Source organism: Podarcis muralis, chromosome 6 (assembly GCF_964188315.1).
Source record: "Podarcis muralis chromosome 6, rPodMur119.hap1.1, whole genome shotgun sequence".
Classification (NCBI taxonomy): Eukaryota; Metazoa; Chordata; class Lepidosauria; order Squamata; family Lacertidae; genus Podarcis; species Podarcis muralis.
In genome coordinates this window covers 61,739,744-61,756,807 of record NC_135660.1, presented here as the reverse complement: position 1 = coordinate 61,756,807, position 17,064 = coordinate 61,739,744, and the positions used below count along the sequence as shown (strand labels likewise).

Below are 17,064 nucleotides of genomic sequence, written 5' to 3'. Positions count from 1 at the left end.
AAACCTATCCATTCTTAAGGAAATCAGCCCTGAGTGCTCACTGGAAGGACAGATCCTGAAGCTGAGGCTCCAATACTTTGGCCACCTCATGAGAAGAGAAGACTCCCTGGAAAAGACCCTGATGTTGGGAATGACTGAGGGCACAAGAAGAAGGGGACGACAGAGGACGAGATGGTTGGACAGTGTTCTCGAAGCTACCAGCATGAGTTTGACCAAACTGCGGGAGGCAGTGGAAGACAGAAGTGCCTGGCGTGCTCTGTTCCTCCACCACCACCACCAACAACAAAATAAAATTCAGAATTAGCCCTTGAACAAATTAAGAAAAACCAGAGTTTAAAAGAGCTGGTGCTTAGTGCAAACGACTACTTTTATCTGCCAAACAGTATTTTGTTTTGTTTTGTTTTGTTTTGTTTCAGTACATAATGAAGGACTAATTTCTTGGAAGTCATTGTTAGTACAACAATAAAAAATCTGTACGTGATCCATACAGTGGTACCTCGGGTTAAGTACTTAATTCATTCCAGAGGTCCGCTCTTAACCTGAAACTGTTCTTAACCTGAAGCACCACTTTAGCTAATGGGGCCTCCCGCTGCTGCCGTGCCTCCGGATCACAATTTTTGTTCTCATCCTGAAGCAAAGTTCTTAACCCGAGGTACTATTTCTGGGTTAGCGGAGTCTGTAACCTGAAGCATATGTAACCTGAAGCGTATATAACCTGAGGTACCACTGTATTAAAATATGTGGGGGCCAAAATCAAGGGAGGGGGGAACATATAGACATTCATTTTGGGGAATAATCAAAAATTCAAAATTTTATGAAACTCTTTGTGGTTATAGAAGCACAAGGTTGTTACATGGAAACTTCATTACTTACCTCAAATGTGTTACCAGTTTCATCAATCTCTGGCGGCACAAAGGTACCTTCTGGGTCATCTTTAAAAAGAAGCAGGGATTAAGAAGTTAAAATAGAATACATTCAAGCAGAATGTTTCAAGAACAAAATTTTAAAAATCCTTCCAGTATCTATAGAGTAGATTCAACAGCTTTTGACTACTGAATTATATAAATGCAGCAATATGCATTGCCAAAAAAAATCACACAAAACAGATACAATTACTTCCTAATATTTCCTGTCTAAAAAAAAGCATTGTAAAGGTGTTCTGTATAACTCACTAGTAATTCTATTTAAGGAATTACTAATATCCCAAATAAGAGTGATAAAGACATACCTTATCATCGCATGTGCCTAATGGGGAAAAACAAACTGCAAACTATTTAATCCTTGTCATGTGTAGCTATCTTGAAGGTTAAAAGCCATCAATCCATTTCAAGGATGAAGAAGAAGGCTGACAGACTGATAGATTCTTACAGACTCCAGATCTTAAGATGCTGACTCTGGGCTCTTCTGGAAGATATTTCTAGCACATTCTGTCTTACAGGGTCAGAGAGACCTTGCATAAAGACAGACGCAGGATCTTCCAGTTAATTTATTAGTATCTCCATAGTGAATTATCTCCCCAGCAGGGAAGTGGCACACCTGAGGTACCACACTAGTTCATGGTCTGATCCTAGTCTCCCACCAGCACAACCTCAGAAACAAAGTATGATCCAAAGTATACAATTACTCTGTTGGGTTTGTTTGATAACACAATACGAGCAAAGCAGTATTTACGCTTAAAATTGGAGCTCTATCAACCAGGGTGGGACTCATTTAGGAAAAAGAGTCTGATCAAAAGTATGGAGGCAATGTTCATGAATACTCTTAACTGCATAGGAATATATTTCCCCCCACCCATTCATAATTTGGGGGGAATTATAGTGAAAGAGGATCCAAGTGTTCACCTAGTGACATAGCCTTAGTCTCCACTTATGCCACATAAATCTTCAATTTCCAGTGATAATGATGATGATAATGACAACAGTGGACAGAAGGAACAAAGGCTGTAAGCAGGTTTGAAAAAGAATTTAACCGTCTCAGTTGCAAGGGTAAATACACAGCAGGTGGGCAGGTGGGTGGTGAGCAATATCATGGGAGGGGTGTTTCCAGCTCCCCCCCCCCCTTTGCCCTTGGAAGCCTTATAAGCTGCTGCTGCTGCTGCAGGAGAGGGGCTGAGAGCAACATCGTGGGAGGGGTGTTTTTAGGAGTGTGGTGAATCTGTGAAACTGCCTTGTTATTTTTACTACTGGATGTTACATGTTGCTTAAGTAATCTTTTCATATTTATAGTACTAGAATGTGGCTGTTTGGTAAATTACTACTTTTGCTGTTGTTTTGCTATGTTAGTATGCTATTATTTTTGTTTTGCTATGTTCCGAAATTGCTACTGATGCTGCTTTTCTACGTTATCACGAAATTGTTTTTGTAGTGTTTGTTTGAAATGCATGTGCTTCTTTGTTGCAAGCCGCTTTGAGCATGATTTCTGTGTGTGGAAAAGCACCATACAAACAAAATGAATGAAATATTCCTAGGTGCAAAACTAAAATGGGTGAATATTGCACCTAGGAACAGTAGCAAGTGCAACACTAGAGCACTTTGTTATCAGCAGGTTAAATTTAGGGTGAAATGGACAAATCAAGACAGAGACATCTCCTTTTAAACAAAAACATCCAAGGAGCAGTGCTTGAGGATTTCAGACTTGCTCAATTCATGCTGTAACACATCACTCAATTGAGGCTACTGAATCATTGGAGAGAGAGGACACCATCAGTGCAATGCTATCCACAAATTGTGTTCTCTTGTCATTTCAACAATTACATCAGAGTTAAATGCAATCTAGAAAGACATCATCAATGAACTTGAGAAGAGAACTGGAGATTTTGAAATTCTGACATGGTTGTTAAATTAATCTTTTTTAAGAAAGAGAGAAAGCAGAGAACAAATAGGTAGTAACAAGCTTGCTGAAGATCTCAAAGGCTTCAGCACTGAGTAAATCAGTTCAATTTGTTTAGCGTCGGTTCCTACCAAATACTATCAAAATGTCTAAGACAGTCAACCTTTCACATACAAGAAATTTCAAAACAGAATTTTGTTGTATGAAAGCAAGGCCCCTTAGAATGTAAAGGTGCTGGACAGCTGTTTCAATGACCATATTTAGGCATGTCTAAGTTCTGACAAATCAGAAATGGCAATCTGAAATCGTCTCCACGCTAAGCTTTTCATCAAATGCAAAGTCCAAGAAAGGGCAAAGAGGAAAACCAAGACTGATGTCTTAGTTCAGGGTCTCCAGGATATTTATACAGCAGTCTTAGAATTAGTGAGGAAGTTGTACCTAGACAAATAAGAAAAACAAATGTGATAGGAGGAGGTCTTGACTTTGCAGGGGGGAAAGCAAAAATGGGACAAGTCCATACTACATTTCTCACACTTGTCCCAGACGTGGAAACTCCAGATAAGACTAAACCAACAACCAACACCATCTCCCTGCACTATTTTATGCTATTTTATGCTGAGTAAGGATGCTACCTCTTCCTCCTGCCCACCCATCTCAGACATCCTCATATATAAAATGGCACATCAGTGAGAGAGGTTATATCTCCGTCCTATAGGAATTGTGGTCCTTCCAACATTGTTGGGATTCCAACGCCTATCAGCTTCAGTCAATATAGCCAATGGTTAGGGATAATGGAAGTTGCTTGCCAACAATATCAAGACAGCAGAGGTTCCTCACCTGCAATCCTAACCAAGTCTACTCAGAAGTAGGTCCCACTGAATTCATTAGGGCTTACCCCCAAGTAACCAGTGCCAGGATTGCAACCTTGGTTGTCAGGAGTCCCAAAAACATTTAGAGAACACCTCTGATGACAGAGTAGACATAGTTGCCCCCACTACATATTTACTACAATGAGTTTTGAGATGCTGCTAGACAGATAATAAATCCATGCTGAAGCCATTAAATCTTGTATTGCAAGCTGCTAGACCCAATTTAAAGGTGCTTGAAAAAATACAAGACATGAAAATAAAACCAATGAGCTAATATAGTACAGCTTGACGGACAGTATGAAAAATTTACCAGTACATAAGCAAAGTTATATGCCCCATTTATCTTGTGTCACATAACCTGAGAAAGCTACTTTCTTAGAAATTACTGTTACTTGCCCAAGGCAGGTAGTTAATTTCAAGGCCGGCATAGTTACCCAGAATAAAAGGCAATACATCTTGCATCTGTGGTGGAGCCCTCAACTCTACTTCTGACTTGCCCATCTGCACAAGGCCTCAGAAGAGTAGAAGCTGGCTCTGATGTGCCTTCTCTTCCTCAGTTCCAAGCAGACAGGTTCCAGAGATCCATCCTTCCTCCAGTTGCTTACAGGCAGCTCCCCACGTCACATTCATTTTTAACCCCATCTCTCCATATTTGCAAAGAGTCCCCACCTCCAAAACAGAGTATACTCTCTGTTGCTGGCTGGATGAGCATTTCAGGACACAATTATACTAACAGAAGATTCCCAGTTCCTCTCACATACTGGAGAACCATGTCTGCCCATCACCTCCACTTCCTCATAGGTTTCCTCTTGCCACATCGGAAGGATTAAATATTACCCAGCTTTGCATCCAGCCTTCTTGTTTACCTCCAGGCTTCTTCTTCACAATGTTTAGAAATACTGAGGCAAGGCAACATTGCTCTGATCATCTTAGCCAATAGTATTTCAGCATACAGATTAATGGGATATGGGGATAGTTTGGAATTTAATTCTTAGCCATCATTATTTCCAACAAGTATGAGACCAATTCACTGGAGGGACAGTAAGTTGCGTAAGGCTTTAACCTATTGTTTGTTAAAAAAAAATTGCCAATGCCAGCTACATCAGTTTTTACAAAAATCTCCTCCTCAGTTCCTCACATCCTCTCCTATTTGTAAGACTCTCTTTAGATTTAAAGCACATTCAGACAAGTGTATGGCAGCAATCATCATGTAGATCCTTTGGAAGATATTGATTAGCCCAATGAATCGAATCTAAAAGCTTATTAAAATTTGAATTGGAAACCTTTGTTCAACACTGTAACAACTAAATGAACATACAGTATTAGTTGATATATCCTAATTTAGCTTTACGTGGGCTGACACTCAGCCTTGCATTAAGAAATTACAGTTTCCAATCTAATTAAAATCCATGTACAAGTCTGATGGAGAGAATATAATGTTTCACTACATCCTCTCAGCGTGAGTTTTTGCACTTTGCAACGAATTGCCTAGGAGCATAAATACTTACCACTGATCTGCTCCATGAAGCATACATTGCCATTGGTGTTAAAAGCCAAAGTGTCAGGAGTAATGCAAAGTGTCTGAAAGATTGCAGAATGGGCAATGCTCTTCAGAGACTGGCTACACTCCAAGCAAACAGCCCAGATATCTTCCTCAGTGAGACAGCTATCCCGCAGTGACAATACATCAGCAAGAGACACGTTCTCCTGCCAAGACATGAATTCATAAATTACTCCACATTTTTTGACATTACTTGTAGCCAATTGTGTCAAATATAATCTATAATACACAAACCCAACATGTTTCCAGCAAGTTTAAGGCTTTCTAGGACAAAAGATCTAGAAGACGCATGTCTCTTTCACACAGTGCACTTTTATGGTGACTTCCAGTTGTTCCATTCCTCTCCTGTTCTTAATTCTCCCCCCTACTGTCTGTGGTGCTCTTTTTCTCTAGTTGAAGCTGTCTACAGATTCCAAAATGTATTTCATCTGGAACAGTTGCTAAGGTGATTGTCAATGACACAGCACAGGGCTTGTGGGGCACAGCTATGAATGAGCAGCACAGGGAAAATGAAATAATTCCATCTCCTTCCCTTCCCCCAAATAGCTTGTTACTAATGAAAAATGCATGGAATTAACATAAATCCAAATGAGATATGTGTGTATTTATTTACTCATCTATGATGCCAAAAGAAAATGACACATTTATAAAAAAAATGTTAAACCTTTCCTATATGTCCAAAGGTTCATGGGGGGGGGGGTAAATATTGCTACTATCACCTCACCTGGGGTGAGGTCCATGGGGTCACGAAGAGTCGGACATGACTAAATGACTAAACAACAACACCTACTTTATGTTAATATCCGGTATTAACTTGATTGGTGATCACAACTGTTACAGTATTTTACTTCTCAATGTAAGCAGTTCCAAAGTAGCTGTTTGTGACATTGCATGTACTTTGTCAACAAAAAATACTTCCTTATGAGCAAGCTAACGAACAGGTTTATTACTTGATTCCCCCCCCCCAAAAAAAAGAATGCATGTTTTTTTTAAAAAAATAATTCTCACACTGACATTCATTTTTCAAAGTTGCCTTTTGACATTTCTGGGTAAATACTTAGCTTAATATACTGGCCTTGGATACTGCCCTAACTCTTCTCTGCTTCATTAAAGCAAAATCTTTTACTAATGAGCAAATGATAAACCAAAGAATGCCTTGATCTGAATGAAAACCCACCTACTTCCAGTACAAGTGGAAGACCACATTTACATTCCTATGCGCTTTTTTTTGGCACATGTCTAGAGTTTGATTAACACATCTTGTTGCACTAAAGGCCTTTCATGGAAAGTAATAATACTGGCACTTTACTGAAGTATCTAAAATTCAGTTTCTCAAAGCACATGCCTTTGTATTAATATAGACTGGTAACATACACAGAAGGTAATTCAGCACAGTTTAAAAAGTGAAATTAGGCTTAGAATCAGAGAGTTGGAAGGGACCCTGATGATCATCTATTCCAACCCCATGCAATGGAGGAAAACACAGCTGTCCCATACAGGAATCAAGCCTGCAACCTTGGCATTATCAGCACCATGCTCTAACCAGCTGAGCTATCTTCCATGACTTTGGAAAGATAACAATGTTTCAAACTGACCCTAAACATGGGCACACTCCAGCAGTGTAAGACCCACTGACTTCTGTGAGAGTTAAGTTTCTGCTTATTTCTCCCTCTAAAATCAATGGGATCAAAGGGGCAGCTGACTTTATGGGATTCAGCCCCCTTTACTTAGAGGTCACAAGTCATCCTCTACCTTTATGTAGCAGCCAGGGATTTCAACGAGGCTTTTTCAGAGCAAGATCTGCTTAGGACTGCAGCCTCTCTACCTACCATTAAGGGATTAAACCCGCTTGATTCAATCTCTGTGTTTACTTAGCAACCATTGACTTCAATGAGGCTTTTAAAAAAAACCAGGCATGTTAGGACTTCAGCCTCTCTTTACCTACTTTTAAAAACTTGTTTAATAGCTCTCCTTCGCTGTAGGAAAGGTTCGCTTTTTTGTGCTTTTGTTTTCTAAAAGGCATGTGGGGTAGTTTTCACTGAAAAGTGGACTGGGCTCAGCCAGTCGCCTTTATGGAGCAATTTTGACCAGTTGCTACTGCTGCTGCCTATTCCCCGAAAGGTTAATAGCGGCCAACGGTTGTCAGGCCATGGAAATGCGGTTCCTAGGTTACATTCCCACAACACGGGAGGGCAATAACCGCAGGTCAACTAGAGCCCATTATCCCCGGAGTGGCCTAGCAGGGGCGATTGCACCCTCCGCCCCGAGACAAGCGCCACACACAGAAAGCAGCCGAGCGGGGAGGGAAGCTGGAGCTGGAAGGCGCGCAGGGTGGAGGCGACCGTCCAGGGCAAGTTTGCGCGCTGCGCCCGGGCTGCTCTGTCCTCGCCTCGGGCCACGCTCACCTCGTCCTCCGAGAGCGCAGGCAAAGGCTCGAAGTCGCAGCACGCCTCGTCCTCCGCCTGCTGCTGCTCCTCGGGAAAGTCGCCCATGGCTGCTTGCGCGCAGACGCCTCTCCGCCCGAGGAGAGGCCAGTCTAAAGGACCAGAGCTTCGTCGCTCCTGGCGCAGCGCGCCCCGAAGTCAGGTCCGGGCCGCGAGGCTTCCATGGAGAAGGGCTGCCCTGTGGCTCTGCTCGAACTTTCTTCTGTGCGCGTCTGTGTCGCGCCCTTCCCGCCACCTTCTCAGCCACGCCGAGTTTGCAGCTCGGAGCCGCCGCCGCCGCCTCCCCGCCCTGTCCGACAAGAGAGCCGGCGGAGGAGACGAGCGCCCAGGGCAACAGACGCTGCTTCGCGCCTCGCCTTCGCCCACCAGGCGACGCCCCGCCTCTCTCCGGCCCGAGAGAAACACACACCCGACCGCCCTCCCTCCCTTGGGATCGATTTGGAACGAAAGGAGGAAACGAAGAACTGGACGGGGGCGGGAGTGTTTTGTTTTTAAAGGAGAGGGTACGCCACGTGGAACGCAGCCCACTTTCTAAAGCTCAGAAGGCGCTGTACTTGGGATACAATCCTAGACACATGCGCTAGAGACGAAGGCTATTTGAGGCAACCTAGGTTGGAGTCCAAAATCTGTAGAATACTAGGGATTAAGGTCTTATACGATCACTCTGCTATCTGAGGCAGTTTGGGCTCCAATCCTAAATATACGTACTAGGAAGTGAAGCTGCAATCCTATACCTGGCTATTAAGCCCTTAGAAACAGAGAAGCGCGTGCTTAAGTGGGCATGCATGGGATTGCGCTCCGTTGATCTCAAGGGGGTTTAGCTTCTGGATAAAATTGCCTACAGCTGCACTGATAAGGACTGAATTATGTCCATACAAGTCTGGTCTTGCCCTTAGGCAGAGGGAGGCTGGAGCTTCAGGGAGCCAATTCAGGTGTCAGGAAAGGGTAATTGTTATTAAATTTATCTTTCCTCTTGGTTTCAATGTATCTATGCGGGGTTTATGTCTTAAGTTTTTTTGTGGGGGAGATCCCCCATCCTTAACTCAATAAATGAATGAATGTCAGACTCTCGCTAATATTTTCCCAGTCATCCTTCAGGGCATTAAAATAAAGTTCTGGGCTTCTTGCACGCCTGTTTTATTTCAGCATGAAGTCTGATGCAAATATGTACCCTAAGGTATAAGGTGTTAATAGGCAAGTTGCAACATTGTAGTGAGGCCTGCTTTCCGTAAAAGATCTGGCTGCAGCCTGCAAGGGAAGCTCTGCAGTGGTACCTCAAGTTACAAACGCTTCAGGTTACAAACTCCGCTAACCTGGAAGAGTTACCTTGAGTTGAGAACTTTGCCCCAGGATGAGAACGGAAATCGTGTGCCAGTGGCACACAACTTGTGGCCAGAGTTCTTGGTTTATCCTTTTCAGTGGCACAGCAGCAGCAAGAGGCCCCATTAGTGAAAGCACGCCTCTAGTTAAGAACAGTTTCAGGTTAAGAACGGACTGCTGGAACGAATTAAGTTCGTAACTAGAGGCACCACTGCATTCTTAAATGTAAAAGCAGCAGCAGGAGGGAAGCCAAGCAACATCACAGTTTTTACACGTACCTGTGCCCTTGGCAGAGCCAACCTCATCAATGGCTAGGTATGCCCTTGGAATCTTGCATTGCTCTTGGAGATTGGAGTGGTATGTAACCAACAACAATTTTCATTGCTCGGAAGGGACAGACCTATTTGCTGGATTTGTCAAATCAGATGCCAAAATGTCGTTTCATCAGCAACATGTCTTGGGCCAACCATGCTGAGCTTTCTTAGGCTTCAAACCAAACTTCACCAGATGCACAAGAAGTAGACCCCCTTCAAAAAAGAAAAGAAAAGAAAGTCACTCCACACTAAATAAGAGTTAAACTTCTAAAGGGCTATTGGGCCACTGTGGAGAAATCAGGACACTAAAAAGTAAACACATTTTTGTTGTTGTTCTGGTATCTGCATAGTGACTAGAATAATATTGTTCTGACAGTTCAGTCCAATGTGAGTCTATGCAAATGGGAAGTGTGCGTAGGATTCCAGTGCATGGAAGAGTAAAACACAGCCCTATGCATGTCTCTACAATGCCATTCAACGGCACTCACTCCTAGCCTTTTGCTGCAATCTGATGCACTTACCTGGGGCTCACAGCATGACTTACTTCTGAGCAGACAAGACCAGTTAGGATTGTCAGTAGATGAAATAGGGTAATGGCCCAGTTCTCATTTCAAGCGACACTTCCTGAGCACCATTCTCTAATACTGGCACGCTGTTGAAGGCTCTTAATAGTGTTGTAAGCTTCATTCATTTATGCCGCAGCAGCCTGTCCTTGGTTGATTTAAAAGCTACAAGAGAATGCTTAAAAGAACAAAGCAGAAAACAGAATACAGTATGTCATCAACAGTTCAAAAACAAGCCTCAGAGGCTGGTGGTGGAGTGGGTGTGTTGTGTGGTGACTCATTCATTCCCAGGCTGTTACACGTGTGTGATGTAAAGACAAAATGCATTTCCATTCAAAGATGTAATTTGTACAGAAAAGCTGGGGTCCTGTTGCACTCCAGATGCTGTCAGACTCCAAGCCAGTGTCACCAGCAGTGAAGGATGATGAGAGCTGAAGTTCAGCATCATCCAAGGGCCCCATCTCTACTCTAGAGCCAAGTGGAGAGAAACCCTGGAGAATGGCAACACTAACAGCATTTTAAGGAGGCTTCCCTGAAAGGCAAAAATAGGGAGAGATAGAATAAAACTGGGACTGTCCCCACCTCAGCTGCTTATTTTTAAAAGGTTGGGGGACCTTGTAAGCACTGATGCACAAATTTGCTTTCTTCTTCTTCGCTCCAATAAGGAACAACCAGGAAGGTGGTGCAGGTGGGCCTTTGTTGCTGTCCTGGCCTCCCAACACAGTGGGGTGCTGGTGCTTACTGAGAGGGAGAAGGGAAGGGGCATGGCAATGGAAGCTCAGCACCATGCAAGCATAGCAAGGGTGTCGCATCAAGAGCGTCAGAATGCCCTTGCCCCTCTCTGTGCTTTAGATTCTAAGCTTGAGGGCAGGGACTGTCTTGCTTTATTGCTTAAGGCTCTCTGGGATCCTTTCCCCAGCCCCTTCTTCTTCTTTGTGTTGTAAAAAAACCTTTAAATATAAATAAATTTGTCATATTATGCATTAGTTGGAAAGTGCATAACACCACATCAGGTAAGCAAGATGAAACCTTTTCGTTATAAATATTTAAATCAACACACATCCCAGAACACGTCAAGTTGCTGTAAAAAAATAATAACAACTCTGCAGTATATTGGTACAGTTTCTCCTTATTAAATATTGATCCTTGGATACTTTCCCTACCTACAACATTCACTTCTGAAAGAATATAAGAAAGAAAATAAATCAGATTAGAAATGTTCAGAAAAGCTAGGAACCCAATGCAGCTGTCACCAACATAGAGAACCACAGTGGTAGCTCCTCATCCCACTGGGAGTAGCTGGGGAGCCTCTACTGTGGCAGCAGGATTGCCTTGGTCTTAACCCTGACCACCTCCAGCAGCACAGCTCAAGGGGTTAGGGCCACATTGTTAGGAAGAAGTCTTATGCCCACTTACCTGTTGAAAGGTTTGAAAGAGACTCTCCTGTAGCAGAGTTAGCACAATAGTGGTTGATCCAAGCACATTTAAACTTGGTGAGATTTTCTGTACATCTGCCCTTATCCACATTTAAACAAATGTTCCCCATGCAAATACTTAGACTAGAATAAATCTCAGACACTTAGCTGTGCAAACAGGTGAATATTTTACTCACAGAGGTTCCAGAAGTTACCGAAAATAAGTCTCCATCTGTTGGCAGTAATTTGAAGGTGCAAAAAGGTCCCAACCAACTTAAAAAGAAAAGAACTTTGTTTCCTTACAAACAGGATCATGCAGTCTTTGTGTTAGCAAAGACGCAGGCTATAAAATCTCATTTTTAGAGCAATTCAGTTCACTTGGTTTTTCTTGCAGTTGGGAGCCATTCCACATGGCTCTTTCTTGCTTGTTCCAGGAAGCACGAAGAGACTGAGATAGGAAAGGAGCAAACAAAAGGCCGCAGAGAGCAGCCTGCGCTCAGGTTAAACCTTTCATGCATGCCAGTGTGAGTCAGTAACTGTATCTTACAACACTTACTTCTGAGTAAAGAAGTAAAGGATTGCACTGTCAGTCTGTGTTGGATTCAGACTGGATTTAGCTTCAGGATTTTGCTCCCCTGAGATCTCTCAGAATTGAAGTGTATGAAGGGGTAATGGATTCATCTTGTCTCCAGGTAAATGCATGGGCCTGAATACTAAGGAGCCACACGGTGCACAGCCTGCCATTTCACACACTGCAGTTGCTGATGTATAATTTGAACAGTTATGTTTTTCTAGTCTATCTTTACCAAAAGAGCCATCACTCTCTTAGTATTTAAATCAATGGAAGGCACAGGTTACTGCAGAGTTAATAAATACAGCACACCGATGTAGCATAGAGCCTTTAGCAATATGTAACAGTGTTTAAGGGTGTCAGGGGATTTAGGTAGTGATCCTTGGTATGAGAATTGGAATATTACAAAGCACACTCCAACTCCTTAATGTGGAATGTTGGAAGGTGTATTATTGAGCATTAATCTAACAAACGGCTTTACAATTCTTATCTCCCATTAATCTCTCTTGCTGCATTGTAGAAAACACATTAAATGTTGGTAGCCAAATACTTCCCCCGATAAAAATGGTATGGATTAGATGAGAACATAAACTGGAACATTAAGGTCCACTGTGCAGTCAACCAAAAATTAGACCAGCTCCTGGAAATTCTACTGATTCCATGAAGAAAATGGAAGCCAAGCCAGTCAATTATTATTAATTATATTTTTCAGCCACTTTTCTCTAACGCATAAACTGCTAGGCTACGCATGGATAAAATAAAACTAATACAGTATTGCAATAAAATTGTTAAAGAAACACAGTGCAAATTTGGAAAAAAAATATTCCCACACCAGATGCCTTCTTCTCAGTCTTTCAGATAATAAAGATTTGGAGGAAATCCAACCATTGTGACAGCACAACAGAGAATGCTCTGTTCCTTATGGTAGACAAACTAGCTGTCAATTGCGATTGCTCACAGAGCAGGGTTTCTTCATAAGATCTAAGGGTGCATGGAGTTTCATAGAAAAGCAAGCGTAATATAGTGGCAAAGAGACTGTTCTACAAATCAGTATGTCCCTGATTTCAGTTCAGCTAACATGAACTCAGGCAAATCTTTCTCTCTTGAGTAATTACAAAAATATAACTTATGAGAAGCACTTTGGCCACGTTTGCATGTCCAATTAAAGCATCATTAAACCATGGTTTATTGAACAAACCACCATTAAGCCAAAAGATGTCCTGCAGATTATTCAATTAGCTATGGTTTGTTTCATCCACCCAGTCTAATTCCCACCCTCAGCTGTCTCTCTACTTGTGGCACCCAGCTACTGGCCTTGCCTAGCCATATTAGCATTTCTCTTTCTACTGGTCACCTGTGAGAGTGACAGTGTGGGAATCTTAGCAATCTTGGCAATTGTCAAACAGCCAGTTACCCCTTACTTCTGCTCTCTCAAGAAAGAAACACCCATACTCCTTTGCAGCTTGCAACTGTTTATCCCTTTTAGCTTACTCTTCCACTCTGTAACCACACTTTTTCATTTCTCTTTCCCCCCAACCAGCAATAGGCTGTTACTGTGAATTATATATTGACTTTAATAAGCATCACTCTCACTGTGCTGGATGGCCTAACTGTCCTCTAAACCTCAGCTGATATGGGGCAGCAGCTCAGGACTGCAATACAAATGCACACTTAAGTAGTTTCATCTGTTACTTGTAAAGACTGTCAGGCAGGAATGGGAGATTCAGTTTGCATTTAAAGGGAAACAGACCTAATTCACACTTTCTGAAAGAATATGCAGGCAGAAATGCAGCCGAGCTAGAGCCGCAGTTGGGAACTGAACCAGACATGTGCAGACAGGGCAGAATTGAGCTGGGGGCAGGGGGGAAATGGACCTATTACTGGGCTACATTAGCAGCAACTGTCAGTTTGGGGGAAAATGCCAACAGGGGTGGAATGCTGAGAGCAGCTCCATTTTCTAGTGCCTCTTGCCTAGTAGCTTCGTTGCTTGACTGGTGATTTGGGTGAGGCAATGAAACAAGCCACACTCAAGCCATAGTTAAGGAGGTGCCTGCACTGATGTGCAGACTAGGTCAGTGTTGTTCCCCAAGCATGAAGTGGCTAGGAACATTCTGTTCCATCACAGCAGCCCAGCCAATCAGTTTTGGAAGCTTCACTTTCATAAGCAAGATACGGCAGAGATAACATAAGAAAAAACCTGAACGGAGGATGTTGGTATGGTGGCGCTTTTCTCATTAGTTGTGCTTTTTAGTTTAAATTACTGGGGTTTCCCCCCTTTAGTTCATTATAAGAACTTGGCAAGTCTGGTTTCTAGATTGTCTAATCATAAACGACTGTACTACATTTTATGGGGGGACGATGCTATTGTAGATGAAAGAGTACACATTTGTTACACTGTAATTAGAAGCGTACTCTATTTTGAAGAGTTTTGTTTACTGCCGGGTTGCCTGAAGGTGTTCATTTTAATTTAGTTTGGGTGAAACCACAAGAACCAGAGGGGTGCAGTAAAAATACTCAGTCCTTTTGCATGGTCGAGCCATTCAGTTTCACTTCTTTTAACTTTTATTACAATGGTTCCTCTTTTAATAGCAGTTTCATTAACACCGTCTCTCTGAAAGCAGTTATTCCTTTCTCTCTCTCCCTCTTTAATTTCTCCCTTTCTCCCGAGCAATTGCATCATTATTTAAGCAGGAGGAAAACATTCTGGCAATGTCTGACTGCAGCCCTGTGTGAAGCAGCAGTGCGAATGCAGCAGTGAAGAAAGCAAATAATGTCTTGCCGGGCTCTTAACTTCCTGCCATTAAACAAACATGTACACACAAGATCCAGGGGCGAAGAAACCGCAGTCCCCATCACCTGTGGCATGCAACCAGCTTCCACTCTACTTACTATTACAGCACTGGAGATTATTTTATATCCTGAACACCTAACAAGTATGTATAGACTTCTGAGGCTGCAGTATTTGTTGCTGTGCTTTTCTAATGGAATTCTCCTTGGAGCTCTCTAACAACAACAACAACAACAGAGGGCTATAAAGACGGTGCCACAAGCCGTAGTTGACTAAGAGGGAGGGAGAAGAGTGTGTTTACAAATTATACACCCATCTTTGGATTTAGGCTGGATTTAGGGGGAACCATATTCAATATTCAGAGAACTCCCAACTCCACTTTTTTAATCGGTGCCTGTTTTCCCACTGTGTGCAAAAGTATACTGAAAGTTGTGTTCTAACCTGGTTTTGGCAGTGGCAAAACTGGGGAACTGAACTCAAATTAGACTTGTGTTTTTTTAAATCACAAATATGGAGCCTCCCGTGCCCAAACTAGTTCAGAATCAGACAGGTATTCTTTTTAAAATCGTCCCACTTGCCTCTTAGTAATTTTTTTTCTGTTATTACTCCTTATTTGTGGAATTAATTGCCAGCTAATTTCTTTTTTAATAAGTCCTAGGACTCATAAGATTGCCTAAGACTAAAATGCTGTGGTTTTTATTTCAGCATTAGACTTCTCTGCCTCTAGTTTTAATTATTTTGTATTTGTTGCTGTTGTCTAAATTAGATTATATCTCCCCACCCCTCTACTCAAAGTTCTATACAGTACAGTGTTTAGTTTTCCTTTCACTCAACAAATACTAAATACTTTTTGTTCATAAAATCAAAGGATGATAGAAATGTAAGGGGCCATGAGGGTCATCTAATCTAACCCCCTGCAATGCAGGAATCTTTTTCCCAACATGGAGCTCAAACCCATGAAGCTGAGATTAAGAGTTGCATGCTCTATGGACCGAGATATCTCAGCTATTTATTAAGAAACCAGAAATGCAGGGGGGGAAACCTCTATTAGCAAATAGAGCCACAATTGTCCTGGCATGTGCAAATCTAATTTGGAATCAATAACCCTCCTTAAATGCCCTACATCAAATGCCATCTACCCTCAATAATTTAATCAGCATTTAACAATGTGGTTGCTTGGCTATTGATCTCGGTTCATATCTATAAAGTGAATGTCAGAGAAGAGCCCAAGAACAAAGTTAAAAGGCATGTTAAGAAGGAATATGAGAAATACACATGCCCTTTTTTACATTTTGACTTTACAATTTGGAATATAATAGGAATGATCTCCTATTGCTTTGAAACTTGCAATAAATGGCTTCAGAGATCAATGAAATGTCTCAAGTTAGTTTTAGCAATTAATCATACTCAGCAGCCATTTGTTGCTTCATGTATTACATAACAACAGACATTGTTTTCAGAATCACAGCTTTCAGGATAATCTAAATGTAGTTTAAAGCAGCAGACCACACTTTTAAGAAATGGCAAAGCATTCACATGCCAAACACAAATATCTTTCATAATTTTATCACCTCAAATCAGCTGGGATGATACCATAGTCTCCTGACATTTTATAGCTCTCACTTTTATAGCTGCATAAGAAGTAGAAATCCAACAAATACAACTTTGCTTGGCACAAATATGAAGTCAGAGGAAGGCTGAACCTGTTTATTATTATTATTATTTACGGTCAAAGACCAGTTCAAGAAGCACAACTGAGACTACTTTCACAAAAGTGAAATAGACATTTAAAACAGTATATAATAACAGCTTATAGATTAAAATTTAAATAGTCGCATGTACATGAAAATACCTAAAATTAAACTAACATGCAGATTGACCCTGGGACACCCAGGAGGCTGGGTACGGCAGTTTTCCGGGGGGAGGGTGTGTTCTGCACCTACAAATCTGCATGCAAAATCTGACGACCATCCGGGTCGTCTTGTGATTTTTGCCTAAGAGGAGAAAATTGAGTTTGGGCTTGTCTGGAAGGTCAGCAAGCCTCATCGTAAAAAGGACATCTAAAAAATTAGTGTTCAGGACTTCCTATTTCCCCTAATGGGCAGGCGCAAAGTCTCTGGGCGTATGGGACTTTTCCAAAAGATCCTTCCAGAACTGGCAAGGGCAGAGCCAAACTTCTGGCAAGAGTAAATTCTGGATTTCTGGATACAAGGAAATGGAGGTATGCTGCCGGGACAGCAACATATCTCTCGTGTTCTGCAGTTATGTACAGTAATCAGGGGACCTTAAGCAGTCCTGTTGTTTCTCTATGTCCGTAATTCGTTGCCTAACCACAGATCTTGCTTGATCCAATCCCAAATTTAAGATGGCTTGAGGATCAAGGCCCAGTT

The 17,064-nt window shown here is 42.1% G+C and overlaps 1 protein-coding gene across 10 annotated transcripts in view; it reads right to left on the bottom strand.

Annotated features, from left to right (window-relative positions):
• The window catches only part of KNDC1 (kinase non-catalytic C-lobe domain containing 1), a 74,200-nt gene extending 64,681 nt beyond the window's left edge, over positions 1-9,519 (bottom strand). For 7 of the 10 annotated variants that reach the window (XR_013393230.1, XM_077930407.1, XM_077930409.1 and 4 more), the window contains exons 1-3: positions 7,665-8,079; positions 5,207-5,405; positions 874-932 (exon numbers count right to left, since the gene is read on the bottom strand). Coding sequence is in view for 8 of the 10 variants with exons in the window: in XM_077930407.1 (XP_077786533.1) it covers positions 874-932; positions 5,207-5,405; positions 7,665-7,751 (345 nt within the window). In the remaining 2 variants the exon portion in view is untranslated. Of the gene's footprint in view, positions 1-873; positions 933-5,206; positions 5,406-7,664; positions 8,080-9,301 lie in introns of those variants that run through there. The other 3 variants (XM_077930408.1, XM_077930411.1, XM_077930410.1) reach the window with 3 other exon arrangements.
• Between the last annotated feature and the right edge of the window lie 7,545 nt (positions 9,520-17,064).